Source organism: Hypanus sabinus, chromosome 8 (genome assembly GCF_030144855.1).
Source record: "Hypanus sabinus isolate sHypSab1 chromosome 8, sHypSab1.hap1, whole genome shotgun sequence".
NCBI classification, from domain to species: domain Eukaryota; kingdom Metazoa; phylum Chordata; class Chondrichthyes; order Myliobatiformes; family Dasyatidae; genus Hypanus; species Hypanus sabinus.
This window is the reverse complement of record NC_082713.1, coordinates 151,638,876-151,658,921: the sequence shown is the minus strand read 5'-3', so window position 1 is coordinate 151,658,921 and position 20,046 is coordinate 151,638,876. Positions and strand designations below refer to the sequence as shown.

General features: G+C 42.8%; 1 protein-coding gene across 2 annotated transcripts in view; it reads right to left on the bottom strand.

Moving 5' to 3' along the window:
* znf277 (zinc finger protein 277) overlaps positions 1–20,046 on the bottom strand; it is a 66,274-nt gene that overhangs the window by 32,529 nt on the left and 13,699 nt on the right. For both annotated transcript variants that reach the window (XM_059978247.1, XM_059978248.1), the window contains exon 4: positions 19,249–19,331. In XM_059978247.1, coding sequence (XP_059834230.1) covers positions 19,249–19,331 — 83 coding nt within the window. The remainder of the gene's footprint in view (positions 1–19,248; positions 19,332–20,046) is intronic.

Below are 20,046 nucleotides of genomic sequence, written 5' to 3'. Positions count from 1 at the left end.
GCAAGCTGAGATAAGGAGAGAGAATTAAAAACAAGTTTACTGACCTCACCCAACATCTGCATGCTAGGAGAGCACAGTCCCAATTTGATGGATACTGTACAAAATGTGGGCTGAGTTTAGAAACAGGGTTACATTCAAGTTCAAGGTTAACTATCATTCAAACATGCAGCATTCAAAAATACAGCCAAACACAACAGCATTCCTCTGGGGCCAAGATGCAAAACATAGTCATACAAGGCAAGGCACATAAAGTCAAGTCAAGTCACTTTTTATTGTCATTTCGACCATAACTGCTGGTACAGTGCATAGTAAAAATGAGACAATGTTTTTTCAGGACCATGGTGTTACATGACACAGTACAAAAACTAGGCTGAGCGACGTAAAAAACACAGAAAAAAACTACACTAGACTACAGACCTACCCAGGACTGCATAAAGTGCACAAAACAGTGCAGGCATTACAATAAGTAATAAACAAGTCAATAGGGCAGTAAGGCATCAGTCCAGGCTCTGGGTATTGAGGAGTCTGATGGCTTGGGGGAAGAAACTGTTACATAGTCTGGTCATGAGAGCCCGAATGCTTCGGTGCCTTTTCCCAGACAGCAGGAGGGAGAAGAGGTTGTATGAGGGGTGCATGGGGTCCTTCATAATGCTGTTTGCTTTGCGGATGCAGCGTGTAGTGTAAATGTCTGTAATGGCGGGAAGAGAGACCCCGATGATCTTCTCATCCGACCTCACTATCCGCTGCAGGGTCTTGCAATCTGAGATGGCGTAATTTCCGAACCAGGCAGTGATGCAGCTGCTCAGGATGCTCTCAATACAACCCCTGTAGAATGTGATGAGGATGGGGGGGGGGTTGAGATGGACGTTCCTCAGCCTTTGCAGAAAGTAGAGACGAAGTAGAGACACTGCTGGGCTTTCTTTGCTATGCAGCTGGTGTTGAGGGACCAGGTGAGATTCTCCGCCAGGTGAACACCAAGAAATTTGGTGCTCTTAACAATCTCTACCGAGGAGCCGTCAATGTTCAGCGGAGAGTGGTCGTTCCGTGCCCTCCTGAAGTCAACAACCATCTCTTTTGTTTTGTTCACATTCAGAGACAGGTTGGCTTTGCACCAGTCAGTTAGCCACTGCACCTCCTCTCTGTATGCTGACTTGTCATTCTTGCTGATGAGACCCACCACGGTGGTGTCATCAGCGAACTTGATGTGGTTTGAGCTGTGTGTTGCAGCACAGTCATGGGTCAGCAGAGTGAACAGCAGTGGACTGAGCACACAGCCCTGGGGAGCCCTCATGCTCAGTGTGAAGGTTTTTAGAGATGCTGCTCCTGATCCGGACTGACTGAGGTCTCCTAGTCAGTAAGTCTAGGATCCAGTTGCAGAGGGAGGTGTTCAGGCCCAGTGGGCTCAGCTTTTCAATTGGTTTCTGAGGGATGATTGTGTTGAATGCTGAACTGAGGTCTATGAACAGCATTCGCACGCATGTGTCTTTTTTATCCAGGTGGGTTGGGCCAAGTGGAGGGTGGTGGCAATGGCGTCATCTGTTGAGCGGTTGCAATGGTACGCAAACTGCAGGGGGTCCAGTGAAGGGGGCAGTAGGGTCTTGATATGCCTCATGACGAGCCTCTCGAAACACTTCATGATGATGGATGTGAGTGCAACGGGACTGTAGTGATTTAGGCAGGACACTGACTTCTTCGGCATGGGGACGATGGTGGCACCCTTGAAGCACGTTGGAACGGTGGCACTACTCAGGGAGATGTTGAAGATGTCAGTGAGAACATCTGCTAGCTGGTCTGCACATCCTCTGAACACTCTACCAGGGATGCTGTCTGGTCCAGCAGCCTTTCGTGGGTTGACCATGAAAACACATATAATTATCATTGCAGTAAACATATAGTCACAAACAAAAAAAATATAGCCCAAGTCCCTGAGTACCTTGTCCTGTAAATTGGTGGTGCATCGGATATTGTCTGTCACAACAAGCACGCAGCAGTCCAATCATCACATGCTAGCGCATCTGCAGATGAATACTGGCTAACATGTCTTCTACCAAGCGAGCACCGGAGGGCAGCACTGACAGGAGGACCCAGCCATCAACACAGTATTAACACATGCTGCCCCACATTGCCTCGGTATTTTCTTCCCTGCTGGATGGCTGCACGAGGGACTGGTCTGCACAATAACTGCAGCTCAATAAATGTTACCAATAAATGTCCAACAGGATCTTGTGATCAAAAGAAAAAATGTCCAAGACAATTATTTGCACCATTTGTTGAACTGTGCACTGCTTTGGACAGCCAGCAACATGGTACGCAAGTCAGCTCCACCACTATCAAGCAACTCCCTAGTGAGGTAGACCTGCAGTACTTGACATTTTTAACATCCAGCAGTGTTTAGCAGTTGTAAAAAGATGTAAATGACAAACAATTACACTGTTTTGACACAGAGAGGCCACTGTGACTGAGTGCACCACCATCTAACCAGGAGTGGTTAATCCAACACCTCCTTTGGTCCTTAGCATCAGAATGTTGATCCACTGTTCAAAAGTGCAGTGCTCTACCACTAATTCAATTCTGAGAGAGTACTGCATCATTTCAAGTACTTTTCTTGATGGACTAAAGCCAAAGAATCGTGGCCTAAATTAGAAGGGCCAAAGGGCCTCCTTCTACATCATAGGAAATATCCAAAGTCGTAGAGAAGCTGCATTGTTCACTTGATAACAATAACAGCAGTTAACACATTGTTACAAGCAACTCTTGGGTGCATTATAAGTTATTACATAAATGCCTTTTTGGACATGCAGTTAAGTCATTTGTATGTCAGTAGGTGCCACTACCACCTTGGAGTCAAAACGTTGCCAGAACATGCAACAAACTAAGCATAATCTAGGCTAAAAGTAAGTGTAATACTGAAGCTCTGCTGGCTTTCTTAGGTGGATACCAAAGTCCAATGTACTACATCTATGAAAATTTGGGTAGCTTTGGCCAATATTTTGTCCCTAAATTAACAATACTAAAACATATGATCTGATCATTTGTACAAATTAGCCACTGTGTTTCCCTCATAACACTACCGTACTTCAGAGATATTCTACCTGCTGTGAAGTGCTTCACGGCACCCTGAGAAGAGCACTGACAATGCCATAAAAGTAGATGCTTCCCTGATTGTATTTATACTATTTCTGAAAAGTTCCAAGATACTAATGAAAATCTCATGTTTTGTGAGTTGTGTTTCCACATTCCTATTCCCTATCCACAACGGAGCATGTGATTTTTAATCAGACCACAAACTTCAGGTCCAAAACCTAATGGATAACAGGAAATTCCTGTTATTCTGTGCTAGACATAAACAATTTGATTGAAAAATTGTTATTTTGCTATGATGGAATGTCACATTGTAATAAAAAAACAAAGTTACTGATTCTTACATTTTAAAATGATAGAAAGATGCAGTTTATATTTAAAAGTTTAAGTTCATATGTGCTCCTCTACATTTTAACACAAGTTCTTACAACAGCCTCTGAACTAAAAACAGTAGCTTTGAGTTGAGTTGGAGTGTACCCAACACTTACTATAAGTATCACATGCTCATAAAGTCTGATTATAAATCTCCACAAATGCTTCCAATTCGAAGATTATGGGTTTTTTTTACACTCAAATTCTAATTGTTTTAGAATACACCTTCTGGTGCTACTTGGACACGTCTTTAGTGATGAACCCGGGGTCGTTAGGTGTTTCGGGTCTTTAATCATCAGATATCCTCGCTCAGGCGACCCAGCCGGGGGTGATCAGCCCCCAACTTGTGTCCGAGTGGCGCACTAATCCACGGATCCGCCCCCCCTCCAGATCCACAGCCACTGCAAGGCCTTTACAGCAGCCTCTAGAATGTTCTTGGCGGCTCTTCTGCACGGCAGTCCTTTTATTCCAAGGAGTTTAAGAGTCCGCTGTAATGAATGGCCGGCAAAGCCCTGGCACCCAACTTCGACTGGCTCACAGCGAGCTCTTCAGCCATTGCTCCAGCATTCTGCAGCAAGATCTGTGTATTTAGCCCCCTTGCACTCGTTGGCCCCTTCAATCCAGTCTTCCCAGGGTAAGTTCCAGCAGGACAACTTGCTTTGTAGACTCTGATATTAACACCATGTCCGGGCAGAGCGGAGTAGCTGTGATGTTCTCTGGGAACTTGACTGCCTCCCTAGGTCGACTTTGAGCTGCCAGTCTCGTGACACACACAGCTCGAACCACATCATCAAGTTCGCCGATGACACGGCCGTGGTGGGCGCCTTGTTCGTACATGCCGACCATCCTACTGTATCAGTCTTCCTCCACTTCTGCTCGTATCTCGTCCTGAACCAGTTGACGCTTCTTCTTCCTGTGGGTTTTGTCGTAGTGTGGTTTTTTCACACTCAATTTCTAAGAATTAGTATCAAGGATTTAAGGTAACAAACAATAGGGCTGGGGGGGAGAAATTAGATCACCACGGGTATCTGAAAAACACTGCATTCATTGGGGTATTATAAATTTCACCACACTTTAGGCAGAGTCCACAATAGCCCACAAAAAGGCACTTTGTCTAAATAACTATTTGTTGGTTTGTAAGGTCTTCATTGCCTCCTGCACTTGAAGATTCTTTTGATCAAACAGAAGTTACAATATACTTTTTATATTTTGTGTAACATAAAATCAACTAGCAAATGTTTTGCAGGCAATCAATAAGTATGGGAATGAGGCTACAAAAAGATAGATAGAACAAAACCACGGTTAATAATAGAGATGGCACAGAGAGCAAATCATTACTTTGCTTTGATGTGTACCTAGGAAGGAAACATGACGGATGAGCAGTCAAGAGACTAGAGAATGCACCGATTTACAAAGTTGATACCAGAAATGTGTATCAGGAAAAGCAAACAGGATCTCTTTTCACCTGAGAAAAGTAGCTGAAAGGTGACCTAATAGAGGTACTTAAGATGAGGAAAAGTTCTGACAGAGTGCATAGATAGAATGCTTCCACTTATGAGAATAAGCATAACAAAGGCCATAAATATAAAGAAATCTAATGGGGAATTCCCTCCAAAAGGACCACAACCTTGTTGTGGTTTGGATGTTTGTGTGCCCCAATAACCTGGAGAGCTATGCTGGCTGGAGTCAGGGTTTTGTTCTTTGGCCCTTGGTGGGGGTCACCCATGCCAAACAGGTCAAAGGTTAGAGGCCAGACTAAGTGTGGTCCACCGATCCTCCAGGTTCAGGCGTTCAGCTCAGGGTTAACAACTCTGACTTGTCAAACCAAGCTTATGGAAACTGCAATTAAGAATCCTTCTATATCTGTGTGCAACGGTATTTCTGAGTCTCCACCCGGAACTTGCGTGACTGACAGTAAACCTTGAGGAAGCTACTGACCTGAACAAAGAAACCATGAATGCCGTCAGAGATGGAGGACCTTCACTGCTGCCAGCAGCATAATTGGCAAAAGAAGAATAGGTAATTGAGGAAAAATAAATCTTCCTTTACTGAACATGGATGAAAAGGTAACTCACTAACATAATACATTGTATAGATGTATTAAAGAGGGCAAGTTGGAGGGAAGAGGGAATAAACCGTTGAGCTGATGAAGAAAAGGATCCAGGAACATTATACGAGCTGGCATTGACTGGATGGGCCAATAATCTATTTTGCACATCAATGTTGACTCTTATTTATTACGCAAACACGAGGAAATCTGCAGATGCTGGAAATTCAAACAACACACACAAAATGCTGGTGGAACACAGCAGACCAGGCAGCATCTATAAGGAGAAGCACTGTCGACGTTTAGGTTCTCTCTAGCTTATGTACACCTAACATATACACAGCCTAGGACATACAAACAAGCTGATGGGAAAGGTTTGCCAACTGCAATGGGGCTGTAGGCATCTCAGAAACATGGAAAACCTGCAGCACAATACAGGCCCTTTGGCCCACAATGCTGTGCCAAACATGTACTTACTTAGAAATTACCCAAGGTTATCTATAGCCCTCTATTTTTCTAAGCTCCATTTACCTATTAAAGAGTCTCTTATTAAAGTCTCTTAAAAGACCCTATTGTATTTGCCCCCACCACCATTGCCGCAGCCTATTCCAGGCACTCACCACTCTCTGCATAAAAAGAACATACACCTGACATCTCCTCCGTAACTACTTCCAAGCACCTTAAAACTGTGCCCTTTCATTTTAGCCATTACAGCCCTGGGAAAAAGCCTCTGACTATCCACACGATCAATGCCTCTCATCCTATACACCTCTATTAGGTCACCTCTCATCCTCTGTTGTGCCAAGGTCTCTCTAATCCTCCACACCGCCAAGAGTCTTACCATTAATACTATATTCTACCAACATATTTGACCTACCAAAATGAACCACCTCACACTTATCTGGGTTGAACGCCATCTGCCACTTCTCAGCCCAGTTTTGCATCCTATCAATGTCCCACTGCAACCTCTGACAGCCCTCTACACTATCCACAACACCCCCAACCTTTCTGTCATCAGCAAATTTACTAACCAATCCCTCCATTTCCTCATCCAGGTCATTTATAAAAATCACAAAGAGAAGGGTCCCAGAACAGAACCCTGAGGCACACCACTGGTCACCAACCTCCAAGCAGAATATAACCCGTCTACAAACACTCTTTGCCTTCTGTAGCAAGCCAATTCTGGATCCACAAAGCAAGGTCCCCTTGGATCAAATGCCTCCTTACTTTCTCAATAAGCCTTGTATGGGATACCTTATCAAAAGCCTTGCTGAAATCCATGTACACTACATCTACTGCTCTACCTTCAGCAATATGTTTAGTTATATCCTCAAAAAATTCAATCAGGCTCATAAGGCACGACCATGCCTCTTCAAATGTTCATAATTCCTGCCTCTCAGGATCTTTTCCATCAGCTTACCAACTGCTAAAGGCTATAACTTCCTGGGCTATCTCTACACCCATTCTTGAATAAGGGAATAACCGTCCAATCCTCCGGAACCTCTCCCACCCCCATTGATGATGCAAAGATCATTGCCAGAGGCTCAGCAATCTTTTCCCTCACCTCCCACAGTAGCCTGGGGTACACCTCATCTGGTCCCTGCGACTTATCCAACTTGATGCTTTCCAAAATCTCCAGTACCTCCTCTTTCTTAATGTTTACATGCTCAAGCTTTTCTGTCCATTGTAAGTCATCCCTACAATCACCAAGGTCCTTTTCTGTAATAAATACTGAAGCAAGGTATTCATTAAGTAACTCCACTACCTCCTCCGGTTCTATACACACTTTCCCACTGTTACATTTGACTGGTCCTATTCTCTCACGTCTTATCCTCTTGCTCTTCACTTACTTGTAGAATACCTTGCGGTTTCCCTTAAACCTGCTCGCCAAGGTCTTCTCATGGTCCCTTCTGGCTCTCCTAATTTCATTCTTTAGCTCTTTCCTGATAGCCATATAATTTTCTAGATCTCTATCATTACCTAGTTTTTTGAACCTTTGGTAAGATTTTCTTTTCTTCTTGACGAGATTTTCAGCTGCCTTTGTGCACCATGGTTCCTGTATCCTACTATCCTTTCCCTGTCTCACTGGAATGTACCTATGCAGAACGCCATGCAAATATCCCCTGAACATTTGCCACATTTCTGCTGTACATTTCCCTGAGAACATCTGTTCCCAATTTATGCTCCCAAGTTCCTGCCTGATAGCTTCATATTTCCCCATACTCCAATTAGTAAACGTTTTCCTGACATAAAGGAGATAGAATTGTGATCACTATCTCCAAAATGCTCTCCCACTGAGAGACCTGACAGCTGACCAGATTCATTTTCCAATACCAGATCAAGTACAGCCTCTCCTCTTGTAGGCTTATCTACATATTGTGTCAGGAAACCTTCCTGAATACACCTAACAAACTCCACCCCATCTAAACCCCTTGCTCCTGGGAAATGCCAATCAATATTGGGGAAATTAAAATCTCCCATCATGACAACCCTGTTATTATTGCACCGTTCCAGAATCTGTCTCCCTATCTGCTCCTTGATGTCCCTGTTACTATTGGATGGTCTAGAAAAAACATCCAGTAGAGTTGTTGACTCCTTCCTGTTTCTGACATCCACCCAGAGACTCATTAGACAATCCCTCCATGACTTTCTCCTTTTCTGCAGCCGTGACACTATCTCTAATCAGTAGTGCCATTCCCCCACCTCTTTTGCCTCCCTGCCTTTTCTGAACCATCTAATGCCTGGCTCCTTAAGTAACCATTCCTGCCCTTGAGCCATCCAAGTCTCTGTAATGGCTATAACACCATAGCTCAAAGTACTGATCCACGCTCTGAGCTCATCCGCTTCGTTCAGAATACTCCTTGCATTAAAATAGACACACCTCAAACCATTGGTCTGAGCACATCCCTTCTCTATCACCTGCCTATCCTCCCTCTCTCACTGCCTACAAGCTTCCTCTATATATTAGCCAACCACCTCTTCCTCCCTCTCTTCAGTTCAGTTTCCACCCCCCAGCAATTCTAGTTGAAACTCTCCCCATTAGCCTTAACAAACCCCCTGCCAGAATATTGGTCACCCTTGGATTCAAGTTCAACCATCCTTATTGTACAGGTCACACCTGCCCCAAAAGCAGTCCCAATGATCCAGAAATCTGAATCCCTGACCCCTGCTCCAATCCCTCAGCCAAGCATTTATCCTCTACCTCACTCTATTCCTATACTCACTGTCGCGTGGCAAAGGCAGTAATCCCGAGATTACTAACCTTGTAGTCTTGCTTTTCAGCTTCCTTCTTAACCCCCTGTAGTCTGTTTTCAGGACCTCCACATACAGCACACTGGAGGAACTCAGCAGGTCGGGCAGCATCCGTGGAAACGAGCAGTCAACGTTTCGGGCCGAGACCCTTCGTCAGGACCAGTCCTGTGTTGCTTTAACCACAGCATCTGCAGTGTACTTAGTGTTTCAGGACCTCCTCCCTTTTCCTACCTATAATGTTGGTACCAATATGTACCATGGCTTCTGACTGTTCACCTTCCCACTTCAGGATATCTTGTGCAGGGTGGGAACACTGTGGCCATTTTTGCAACTTGCAACCTGTTTGAGTTACACACCGTTCATAAGAATGGAACCTTTATATTTCACAGAAGTTCAAATGCACTAGCATCCAACTTCCCTGAATATTCCATCAAAAATCCAGAGTACTTAAAGAGGTGGCTGAAAACATTGTGAAGGCATTAGTAATGATCTTTCAAGAATCACTAGATTCTGGAATGGTTCCGGAAGACCGGAAAATTGCAAACGTCACCCCACTCTTCAAGATGGGAGAGAGGCGGAAGAAAGGAAACTATAGGCCAGTTAGTCTGACCTCAGTGGGTGGGAAGATGTTGGAGTCAATTATTAAGGGTAAGTTCTGAGATACTTGGAGGCACATTATAAAATAAGCTGCTGTCAGCATGGTCACCTCGAGGGAAAATCTTGCCTCGCAAATCTGTTGGAATTCTTTGAAGAAATAACAAGCAGGATAGACAAAGGAAAATCGGTTGATATCACGTACTTTGATAGCCACACATGACGCTGCTTAACAAGCTATGAGCCCATGGTATTACAGAAAGATTCTAGCACAGAAAAAGCAGTAGCTGATTGGGAAGAGGCAAAGAGTGGGAATAAAGGGAGCCTTGTCTGACTGGCTGCTGGTGACTAGTGGTGTTCCACAGGGGTCTGTTTTTGGACCAATTCTTTTTTCGTTATATGTCAATGATTTGGATGGAATTTTTGGCTTTGGAGCAACGTTTGCAGATGATATGAAGACAGTTGGAGGGGCAGGTCATCTTGAGGAAATAGACAGGCTACAGAAGGACTTAGACAGATTAGGAAAATGGGCAAAGAGCTGGCAGATGGAATACAGTGTCAGAAGTGAATGGCCATGCACTTTGGTAGAAGAAATGAAAGGACTGATTATTTTCTAACTGGAAAGAAAATACAGAATACTGAAAGCAAAGGGACTTAGGTAAAAAAGGCAAATGCAATGTTGAAACTTTATAAAGCAGTGCAAAGGCTTCATGGAGCCCTGTAAGCAGGTTTGGGCCCCTTATAGAAAGGATATGCCGGAGAGAGTTCAGAGGAGGTTCACAAAGATGATTCCAGGGTTGAATTGCTTGTCACGTGAAGAGGATCTGATGGCTCTGAGCCTGTATTCACTAGAATTCAGAAGAATGAGGGGTGATCTCATTGAAAACTATCAAATGTTGAAAGGCCTTGATAGAGTGGATGTGGAGAGGATGGTTCCTATGGTAGGAGAATCTAAGAGCAGAGGACGCAGCCTCAGAATACAGGATGATCCTTTTAGAACAGAGATGAGGAGGAATTTCTTTAGCCAGAATATCTGAAATTCTTAGCCACAGGCAGCTGTGGAGGCTGTCTTTATGTATATTTAGGCAGAGGTTGATAAGTTTCTTGATTGGTCAGGGCATAAAGGGAAATCAAATCCTTAGAAAGAATGACATAAGATCAGAGATTTACAATTCTTAGATTTAGGGTAGTGCTAAAAAATGGAAAGGATAAAAAATCCCTAAATGGAATTATATCCTCTAGCCAGGATGTGGGGTACAAATTACAACAGGAGAGAGAAAGGAGATGTAAAAAGGGCAATGTTACAATAGTTATGGGGGATTTCAATATGCAGGTTGAATGGGAAAATCAAGTTGGTGCTGGATCCCAAGAGAAAGAATTTGTAGAATGCTTACAAGATGGCTTTTTAGAGCAGCTTGTGATTAAGCTCACTGGGGGCTGGATGTTGTGTAATGAACCAGTTTGATTAGGCAGCTTAGAGTAAACCCTTAGGAGGCAGTGATAATATGATACAATTCATCCTGCAGTTTCAGAGGGAGAAGCTAATATCAAATGCATTGGAATTACCACGCAGTATATGGAATAAGGTAGATGAACGCAGCAGAGTTGCAGATTGGCAGGTATGATGTAGGCATTATGGAATCATGGCTGAAAGATTATAGCTGGGAGCTTAATGTCCAAGGATACGCATTGTATCAAAAGGATAAGCAGAAGGTAGAGGGGTGGCGTTGCTCTGTTGGTAAAAAAATGAAATCAAATCATTTGAAAGAGGTGACATAGGATCAGAAGGTGTTGAATCATTGTGGGAGAGCTGGGAAACTGCAAGAGTAAAAAAAATCTAAAGGGAGTTGTGTACAGACCCCTAAACAGTAGTAAGGATGTGGTCTACAAATTACAGGAGATACAAAATGCATTCCAAAAGGGCAATTTTACAATAGTTATGGGGGATTTCAATCTGTAGGTAGATAGGGAAAATCAGGTTGGTGCAGGATTACAGGACGGGGAATTTTTTAGAGATACAGGGAGAGGGCAGGAGACTGGGGTGAGAGGGAAATTACAGCAGCCATGATGAATTGGCAGAGCAGACTTGATGGGCCAAATGGCCTAATTCTATTCCTGCATCTTATGGTCTACTGCAGTGTAAAGGGAACTACAGAGGCATGAGAGAAGACCTGACTACAGTTGATCGGAAGGGCACACAAGCAGGGACGACGATAGAGCAACTGGAGTTTCTGGAAGCAATTTGGAAAATGTGGGAGCAGTTCGTCTCAAAGAAGCATTCTAAAGGGAGGATGAGGCAACCATGGCTGACAAGGGAAGTCAAAGAAAGCACAATAACAAAAGAGTATATACAAAATAACAAGATTAGTGGGAAGCTAGAGGATTAGGAAGTTGTTTAAAAACTCACAGAAAGGAACTAAAAAAGCAATAAATAAAGGAAAGATGTAATATGAAGGTAAGCTGGCTAATATAAAAGAGGATAACAAAAGTATTTTCAGTGCTGTGCAAAGGTCTTTGGTATATATATATAGCTAGGGAGCTAAAGACGTTTGCACAATACTGAATAATTTTATGTATTGCGCTGTACTGCTACACATCAAAAAGAAAAGCAATTTTCATGACATATCTGAGTGATGATAAACCTGATTCTGATATGGATCTGTCTCCACTGTGGACCGTGAGTGGGAAGGGTATAAGGAGACTGGAGGAAGCAGGAGCCAACAAAGAGACATTTTGTAATGATTAGTAAATCAATTGTTTGGAATCAAGTGACCTTGCTTGGTGTCTCTGTGCTGGGTCTGTCTGCACTCGTGCCACTCCCCACCCTAGCACCTGACCCAAAGCCCTCCAGCAGTGCTCCACTCTTGCCATTCCCAACATTCGTCTCTCCCACCAGATATACGAACTCACTCTCCAATTCACATTGACAAATACAGTACCGTGCAAAAGTCTTAGCTATGGATACAAAAATGCTGGAGAGGTAGTAATGGGTGTGAGAGAATGGCAGATAAACTCAATAAGAATTTTATGTCAGCCTTCACTGTGGGAGACACCAGCAGTATGCCAGAAATTCAAGAGTGTTAGAGTGCAGAAGTGAGTGTAGCTGCTATTACTAAGGAGAGGTGCTTGGGAAGCTGAAAGTTCTGAAGATAGACAAGTCACCTGGACAAGATTAACTACACCCCAGGATTCTAAAAAAGTTCCTGAATAGATTGTGGAAATTAGTAGCTCTTTCAAGAATCACTAGATTCTGGAATGGTTCCGGACTATTGGAAAACTACAGAAGTCACTCCACTCTTTAAGGGAGGAAAAGGTAAGAAATTTAAGGCCAGTTAGCCTAACTTCAGTGCTTGGCAAGATGTTTGAATCTATTATTAAGGATGATGTTTCGGGCACATGATAAAATAGGCCAAAGTTAGCATGGTTTCCTCAAGCGGAACTTTTGCCTGATAAGTCTTGTGGTATTCTTTGAGGAAATAACTGGCATAATGAACAAAGGAGAGTCAGTGCATTTTCAGAAGGCCTTTGACAAGGTGCTGCCCATGAAGATACTAAACAAGAGCCCAAGGTATTACAGGAAGGTTACTAGTCATAGAAAAGTACAGCACAGAACCCAGGCATTTCAGCCCATCTAGTCCATGCTGAGACATTTAAACAGCCCAGTCCCAATGACCTGCACCCAACATAGCCCTCCATGTGCCTATCCAAACTTCTCCTAAATGTTGAAAATGAGCTCGCATGCGCCACTGACATGAAACTCTCATGACCCTCTGAGTGAAGAAGTTTCCCCTCATGTTCCCTTTAAACTTTTCAACTTTCACCCTCAACCCATGACTTCAACCTCCATGGAGAAAGCCTGCTTGCAATTACCTTATCTATACCCCTCCTGATTTTGTGTACCTCCATCAAATCTCCCCTCAGTCCTAACCTATTCAATCTTTCCTAATAACTCGAGTCCCCCAGTTGCAGAAACACCCTTGTAATTTTTTTCAGTACTCTTTCAACCTCACTTACATTTTTCCTGTAGGTTGGTGACCAAAAGTACACACAATACTCCAAGTTAAGGCTCACCAGCAACTTATACAACATCCCATCTCCTGTAGGTAATACCTACGTGTATGAAGGCCAATGTGCCAAAAGCCTTTCTCAATGACCCCATCTACCTGTGACACCACTTTCAATGAATAACGGACCTTTTCAATCAAGATGATGCTAGAACGTTCCCTCAGTCGACATCTTCCAGATAGCTCCCAAACATGTCTTTTTTATTTCTTTTACATGTGTTTTTCGTATTAAATGTGTTTCTGTGATTCATCTGAATTGGAGTTCATCTGAGTGATCCAGCACTTTCTTCGAGAAGATTCCGTGGCACTCAGATGGCCTTGATGCAAAGAAACTCTGAGACTGGTTGTACGCTGATGTTCGACTCCAATTCACCAGTTCAAGCGTTCATCAATCGCAGTCTAAAGCATCGAGGAAGATTCTGACATCGAGACCAATGTGGAAGGTGAGCAAGAGCTCAGTGCGGACTGCTTTCCTTCTGATTGCTGCTGGAGAAGGAATCTGTGAGTGGCCTATCGCTGTGCGGCTTGCTGTGGCTGGTGGTAGGCCTCTCTGCCTTGTGTGGCATCCATCTCTTTGATGGATGTCAGTGATATCATAGGATGGTATCGTGGTTCTGCATTTATGGACTGTGGACTGTTTCAGACTTATGGTTTTTTATATTCCGCGTTTTTTAATAACTGTTCCTTTTCAGTTTTGTTGTGTGAGGAGACATTCTTGGGGGTTGATGTTCTGTTGTGTTCGGCTAGCTTTTTTTTGTACAGGAGAGGGGTTGTTTTTTGGGGGTCGATGTTCCTGTTCAGTTTTGTGCAGGGAGGAGGGGGATCTGGGGGTTAACGATTAGGGTGTTTTTCTTTTCTGTGCGGGGGTCTGTAGTTGCTATGTAAACAACTTTCATGTTCTTTCTCTGTTTCGTGGCTATCTGGAGAAGACGAATTTCAGAGTTGTATATAGATACATGCTTTGATAATTTGAACCTGTATTTGCAGATCCCTTTGTTCTACAGCACTCCTCAGTCGCCTACCATTCACTGTGTAAGACCTACCCTAGTTGGTTCCTCCAATGTGCAACACCTCACACTTGTCTGCATTAAATTCCATCTGCCATTTTTCTAACTCGTCCAGATCCTGCAAACTCTGATAGTCTTCGTTGCTGTCCACCTTACCCCTAATCTTGGTGTCAATCTCAAATTTTCTGATTCAGTTAACCACATTATCATCCAGATCATTTATATAGATGACAAACAACAAAGTACCCAGCACTGAACCCTGTGACACTCCACCAGTCACAGGCCTCAGTCAGAGAGACAACCATCTACTATCACTTTCTGTCTTCTCCCAATGTCTAATCCAATTTACTACCTCATCTTGAATGCCAAGTGAGTAAACAGTCTTGGTCAACCTCCCATGTGGGAGCTTGTCAACATGGACTTCACCAAGGCATTTGACAACATCTCATCCCTTGCCTTCATCAACTTTCCTGGTAACAACCTCGAAAAATTCTATAAGATTGGTTGGACACGACCTTCCTTGCACAAAGCCATGCTGACTATCCCTTATCATTCCTTGTCTATCTAAGTACTCATATATCTAGTCCCTTAGAATACCTTCCAATAACTTTCCCACTACTGATGTCAGGCTCACAGACCTATAGCTTCCTGTTTTTTTTTCTTAGAGACTTTCTTAAACAGCAGAACATTAGTTAGCCTCAATCCTCTGGTACCTTATCTGCTACTAAGTTTGGATAGGTGCATGGATTTTTTTTTGTGATTACTCAGGAGACAAACACAGATCTATAGAAGTGAGGCAAAGTAGCAGCAAGGTCATTGATTACAGGTTACAGAGGAGGAGGTGTTTAAGGCAAATTAGGGTGGATAAACCCCCAAGGCCTGACAAGGTGTTCCCTTGGACCCCATGGGAGGCAAGTGCAGAAATTATAGGGGCCCCAGCAGAGATATTTAAATCATCCTTAGCGGCAACCAGAGCCTAGACTCTCCAACTGGAGGTGACTGATAAGGGTGAAAGGGGAAATATTTAAGGGGAACATGAGGAGAAACTTCTTCAGTTAGAGAAAGGTGAAAGTGTGAAATGAGCTACCAGCTTAAGTGGTGGATATGATTGCGATTTCAACTTTCAAGAGAAATTTGATAGGTACATGGATGAGAGGGATAAGGAGGTCTATGGTCCAGGTGCAAGCTGATGGCACTAGGCAGTTCAAATAGTTGGATGGACCAACGAGCCTGTTTCTGCCCTGTAGTTTTCTATGACTAATTCTTGTTCAACTTATTAGATTGGAAGAACAAACAGCATTCATTTGACAATAATATTAGCTAGTGATTGCGCCAGGATAATTTTCTTATTTTCATGTGTTTCTTAATATAAATGCAAATTAAAGTACACTAAAATAATTGTTTAGGGATAACATTGCAGATTCACTACTCAGCTCAATCCTAATCATGCTATCTGTTGCCAGGCATGCGGTCATGCATATTACATCTAGAGTTTTCAATCTAACCTCTATTCCCCAGCTAGTATTCCTCCTTCACACATCTGCTTTCACTTACAACACAATAGTTAATGCTGCTGTCCTACATCTCCAGGGACCTGGGTTTGATCCTGATCGGTACTGGTATGGTGTTTTAACGTGATTCATTGAGTTTCTGCTGCATGCTTGGATTTCTCTCATATCTCAAATGATTTTCTTTAAATTTACTGATATTTTAATTGGCTGCTGCACATTACCCCTTGGTGTAGGTTAAGTGGGGAAAGAATCAATGGGAACATTATGGAGACAAGGAAGAAATAAGTTTCAGAATTATAGGGAAATCAGAAAGGCGAATGGGACTCCTGAGAACTGGCATTGATCTAATTAGCAGAATAGCTTCCTTGTGTGTTGTAGTAAGTAATAAGAAATGACTTGCAAGCTGTAACCAACCTAGCTCTGAACAACAACAAGATTAATCCATCTGCCCATTGTTGTGCCCTTTGTGCTGCAGACCACTTGATCAGGAAACATCTGCAGATCTTCTATAGAATGTGGAATCAAATCAATTGAAAGGAAAAACAAATTCTTCTCATGCAGCTTGGATAAGTGATGAGGCATGTCTTGCATTGTCCAAGATCTTCAGTCACCTGTGTCGTAGACCAAGTTGCTTCTTCTCACTGTGCTTCTGGATTCAATGGTGCTCAGTTCAGCGCAGGATTCACTCAGAACGTGTGCTAATCGCAATGGAAAAGCATGATAGCCACAGGCCCACTACTTGTCAAAAACACCATTAAAATAGGAAGACTGAAAACCTTTGACCAAACAAAACATGTAGTATTTTAAAATAAGCTTACACAATTCCCAACAAAGTCAAGGAATGGATTCTACTTCTGCTGGAGGTCAGAGTTGCTGCTCCAACAGAGAGTTTGCTGAGAAAACAATTCTAGCCATCATACAACAATGTTTCTACTTTTCCACAAGCTACATAAAAGCAGTGTTCTTTCAAACAACCCTGAAGCGAAGGTTAGCTCCAAGGCCCATTCTCAGCATGGTACCTCAAACATGATACATGTGGTGAGTCACAGGAATTTGTTCTTCATCAGTTGTTTCACATTCCTTGTTCTAAAGATTACTTGCCGACACATCCTGGTCAAGTAGACTTTGGCACTGAGGGATTCATAATGACCAAGTGGATTGAATAAGTTTGCTTGCAGAGGGAATGATTGTAGTTTACAAGTCACTAAGTGAAGACAGATGTTAGCTATGAGAAAGAACCAGATGAAGGAAGTCAAGTGGAGAGTTCTAAAATGGTGAATACAAACATGATTACATTCAGTTGCCTCTGAATTGTATGTATAATGACCATCAGACAGGTGGGGATCATCAGCCTTGGTCAGCAGCCCACCTAGGAGAAGGAAAACTCCGATTTTAATCCTCCGCTGCCTTGTGGCCACACCCACCCATGGGAAAGGCTACGGGAGTAAGGCCCAAGAAAGAAATCCAGAGCAGGGGTCCCCCTAAGGCAGTTTGATGTTGCTTACAACTTCACTCTGGCAACCTCCGTGACGACACCGGTGCCAAGCTCTATTGGCGCTTCCCCTTCCCTTGGACTACATCAGTGACATGGAGAGGGGGAGCCTACTGCGTGGGCAACAGTCAGTTCTTTAAATCTTCCCGCCCAGGTTCGCGCCCTGCAGAGGCGCAAACCCATGATTCCCTGGGATCAATGGTTGCCTACCTACATAATGACCAGAATCAAACTGGTCTATAGATTGCTAAATTGTGCAGAGTTTAAGTTCAAGTGCTTCCTCATGTTTGTTTACAGATTTGGACACAATTTCATTTTTTAACTCCCCTCCCTAGTGATAACCATAGAGGCTGTAAAAAGCACTCTTTAAAAAACTGCTGTAAATACTTTGCATTAGTCTGAATCACATAACTACATTGTACGAAGGGTGATTGATAAGTTTGTGGTCTAAGGTAGAAGGAGTCAATTTTAGTAAAGCTAGCGCATTTATTTTTCCTACATTTACACACTTAGTCCAGTGGTTGTGGAGCATACTGATCCCTTCTTTGTAGAGGTCAGTGTCTTGGACCTCCAGAAGTGGTCAACAGCAGAGGTGATTGATAAGTTTGTGGCCTAAGGTGGAAGGAAATGAGCTATTAACTTCAAACTTTCTGCATTTTCACTCAGAGTTAAACTGCACGTGCATGTAACGAGAGTTGTATAACTCATTTCCTTCTACCTTTGGCCACGAAGTTATCAATCACCCCTGCTGTGGACCACCTGGAGGTCCAGGACGCTCTCGTTACATGCACATGCAGTTCAACTCTGAGTGATAATGAAGAAAGTTTGAAGTTAATAACTCACCTCCTTCTACCCTAGGCCACGAACTTATCAATCACCTCTGCTGTGGACCACTTCTACAAAGGAGGGATTCATATGCTCCACGACCACTGGACTAAATGTGTGCATGTAGGAGGGGACTAGGTTGAAAAGTAAATATGCTAGGTTTTCTGAAATTGACTCCTTCTAGCTTAGGCCACGAACTTATCAATCGCCCCTTGTATATTAGACAATAAATTCCAATTAAACAAATTAAAACAAAAGTGAAGTCATAATCTATTAGTTGCACTCTTAAATATAAGTATGTTTCAAAGGTAACTTTTCATAAAACAATTCTAGCAATGCATTTTCTTTAAAATGTGGACTTTTTCTGTTTTTTGAATGACTGATATCAACAATATACTATAATACAGCCCAACTTGCGATATTTTATGCATGCCTAGATTTTTAAGAATCTGAGTCAGTTATATAATACTTACACATTTAATTTAGATACTTCAGGTCTTAACATTTAAAAGGTATTGAAAGAATGCCATATGATGTCTTTTACTACAAAATCTTTTCATAACCTTAAAAAATAGCCTTTAAATAAGAATTAAGAAATACAATGATGCACTCAGTTAAATTAGACTCACTTCCCAGAAGGCAAAATACACCTTAATCTTACAACTCTTATCAATATCCAATTAACAAAAGATCCTTGGATGGCCTTGCCAAGTTATTCAATTAAACCAAATTTTGATAAGCAAAACACACAAAATGCTGGAGGCACTCAGCAACAGGCCAGGCAGCATCTATGGAAAAGAGTAAACAGTTGACTTTTCTGACCGAGACCCTTCATCAGGACCAAAATGTCGACCATTCACTGTTTTCTATCGATGTTGCCAGGCCTGCTGAGTTCTTCCAACGTTTTGTCTTATTTTGAATTTTCAGCATCTGCAGATGTTCTCGTTTGACATTTTTGATAATAAGTGTGAAACACGAGACACTCTTCATTGTAATCACTTACAAGTCTTTTCTGCTGAAGCTGCTCTCGAAGTACTCGGTCTTCAGGTAAAACATCGCAGAGAAGGTAGTAGTCTGCTTGTTCCTCTATTAAAACAATATCAACTGTTAATAATATTATTTAAGAGCTTATTTAAAATTTCTTACCTAACATTTATAAGGGGACTCGATAGAGGTATTTAAAATTATGAGGGGGATAGATAGAGTTGACGTGGATAGGCTTTTTCCATTGAGAGTAGGGGAGATTCAAACAAGAGGTCATGTTGAGAGTTAGGGGGCAAAAGTTTAAGGGCAACATGAGGGGGAATTTCTTTACTCAGAGAGTGGTAGCTGTGTGGAACAAGCTTCCAGTAGAGGTGGTAGAGGCAGGTTTGGTATTGTCATTTAAAGTAAAATTGGATAGGTATATGGACAGGAAAGGAATGGAGGGTTATGGGCTGAGTGCGGATCTGTGGGATTAGGTGAGAGTAAGTGTTCGGCACAGACCAGAAGGGCCGAGACGGCCTGTTTCCGTGTGTAATTGTTATATGGTTATAAAGGGAGCCTTGTCTGACTGGCTGCTGGTGACTAGTGGTGTTCCACAGGGGTCTGTTTTTGGACCAATTCTTTTTTTGTTATATGTCAATGATTTGGATGGAATTGATGGCTTTGGAGCAACGTTTGCAGATGATATGAAGATAGCTGGAGGGGCAGGTCATTTTGAGGAAATAAGACAGGCTACAGAAGGACTTAGACAGATTAGGAGAATGGGCAAAGAGCTGGCAGATGGAATACAGTGTCAGAAGTGAATGTTCATGCACTT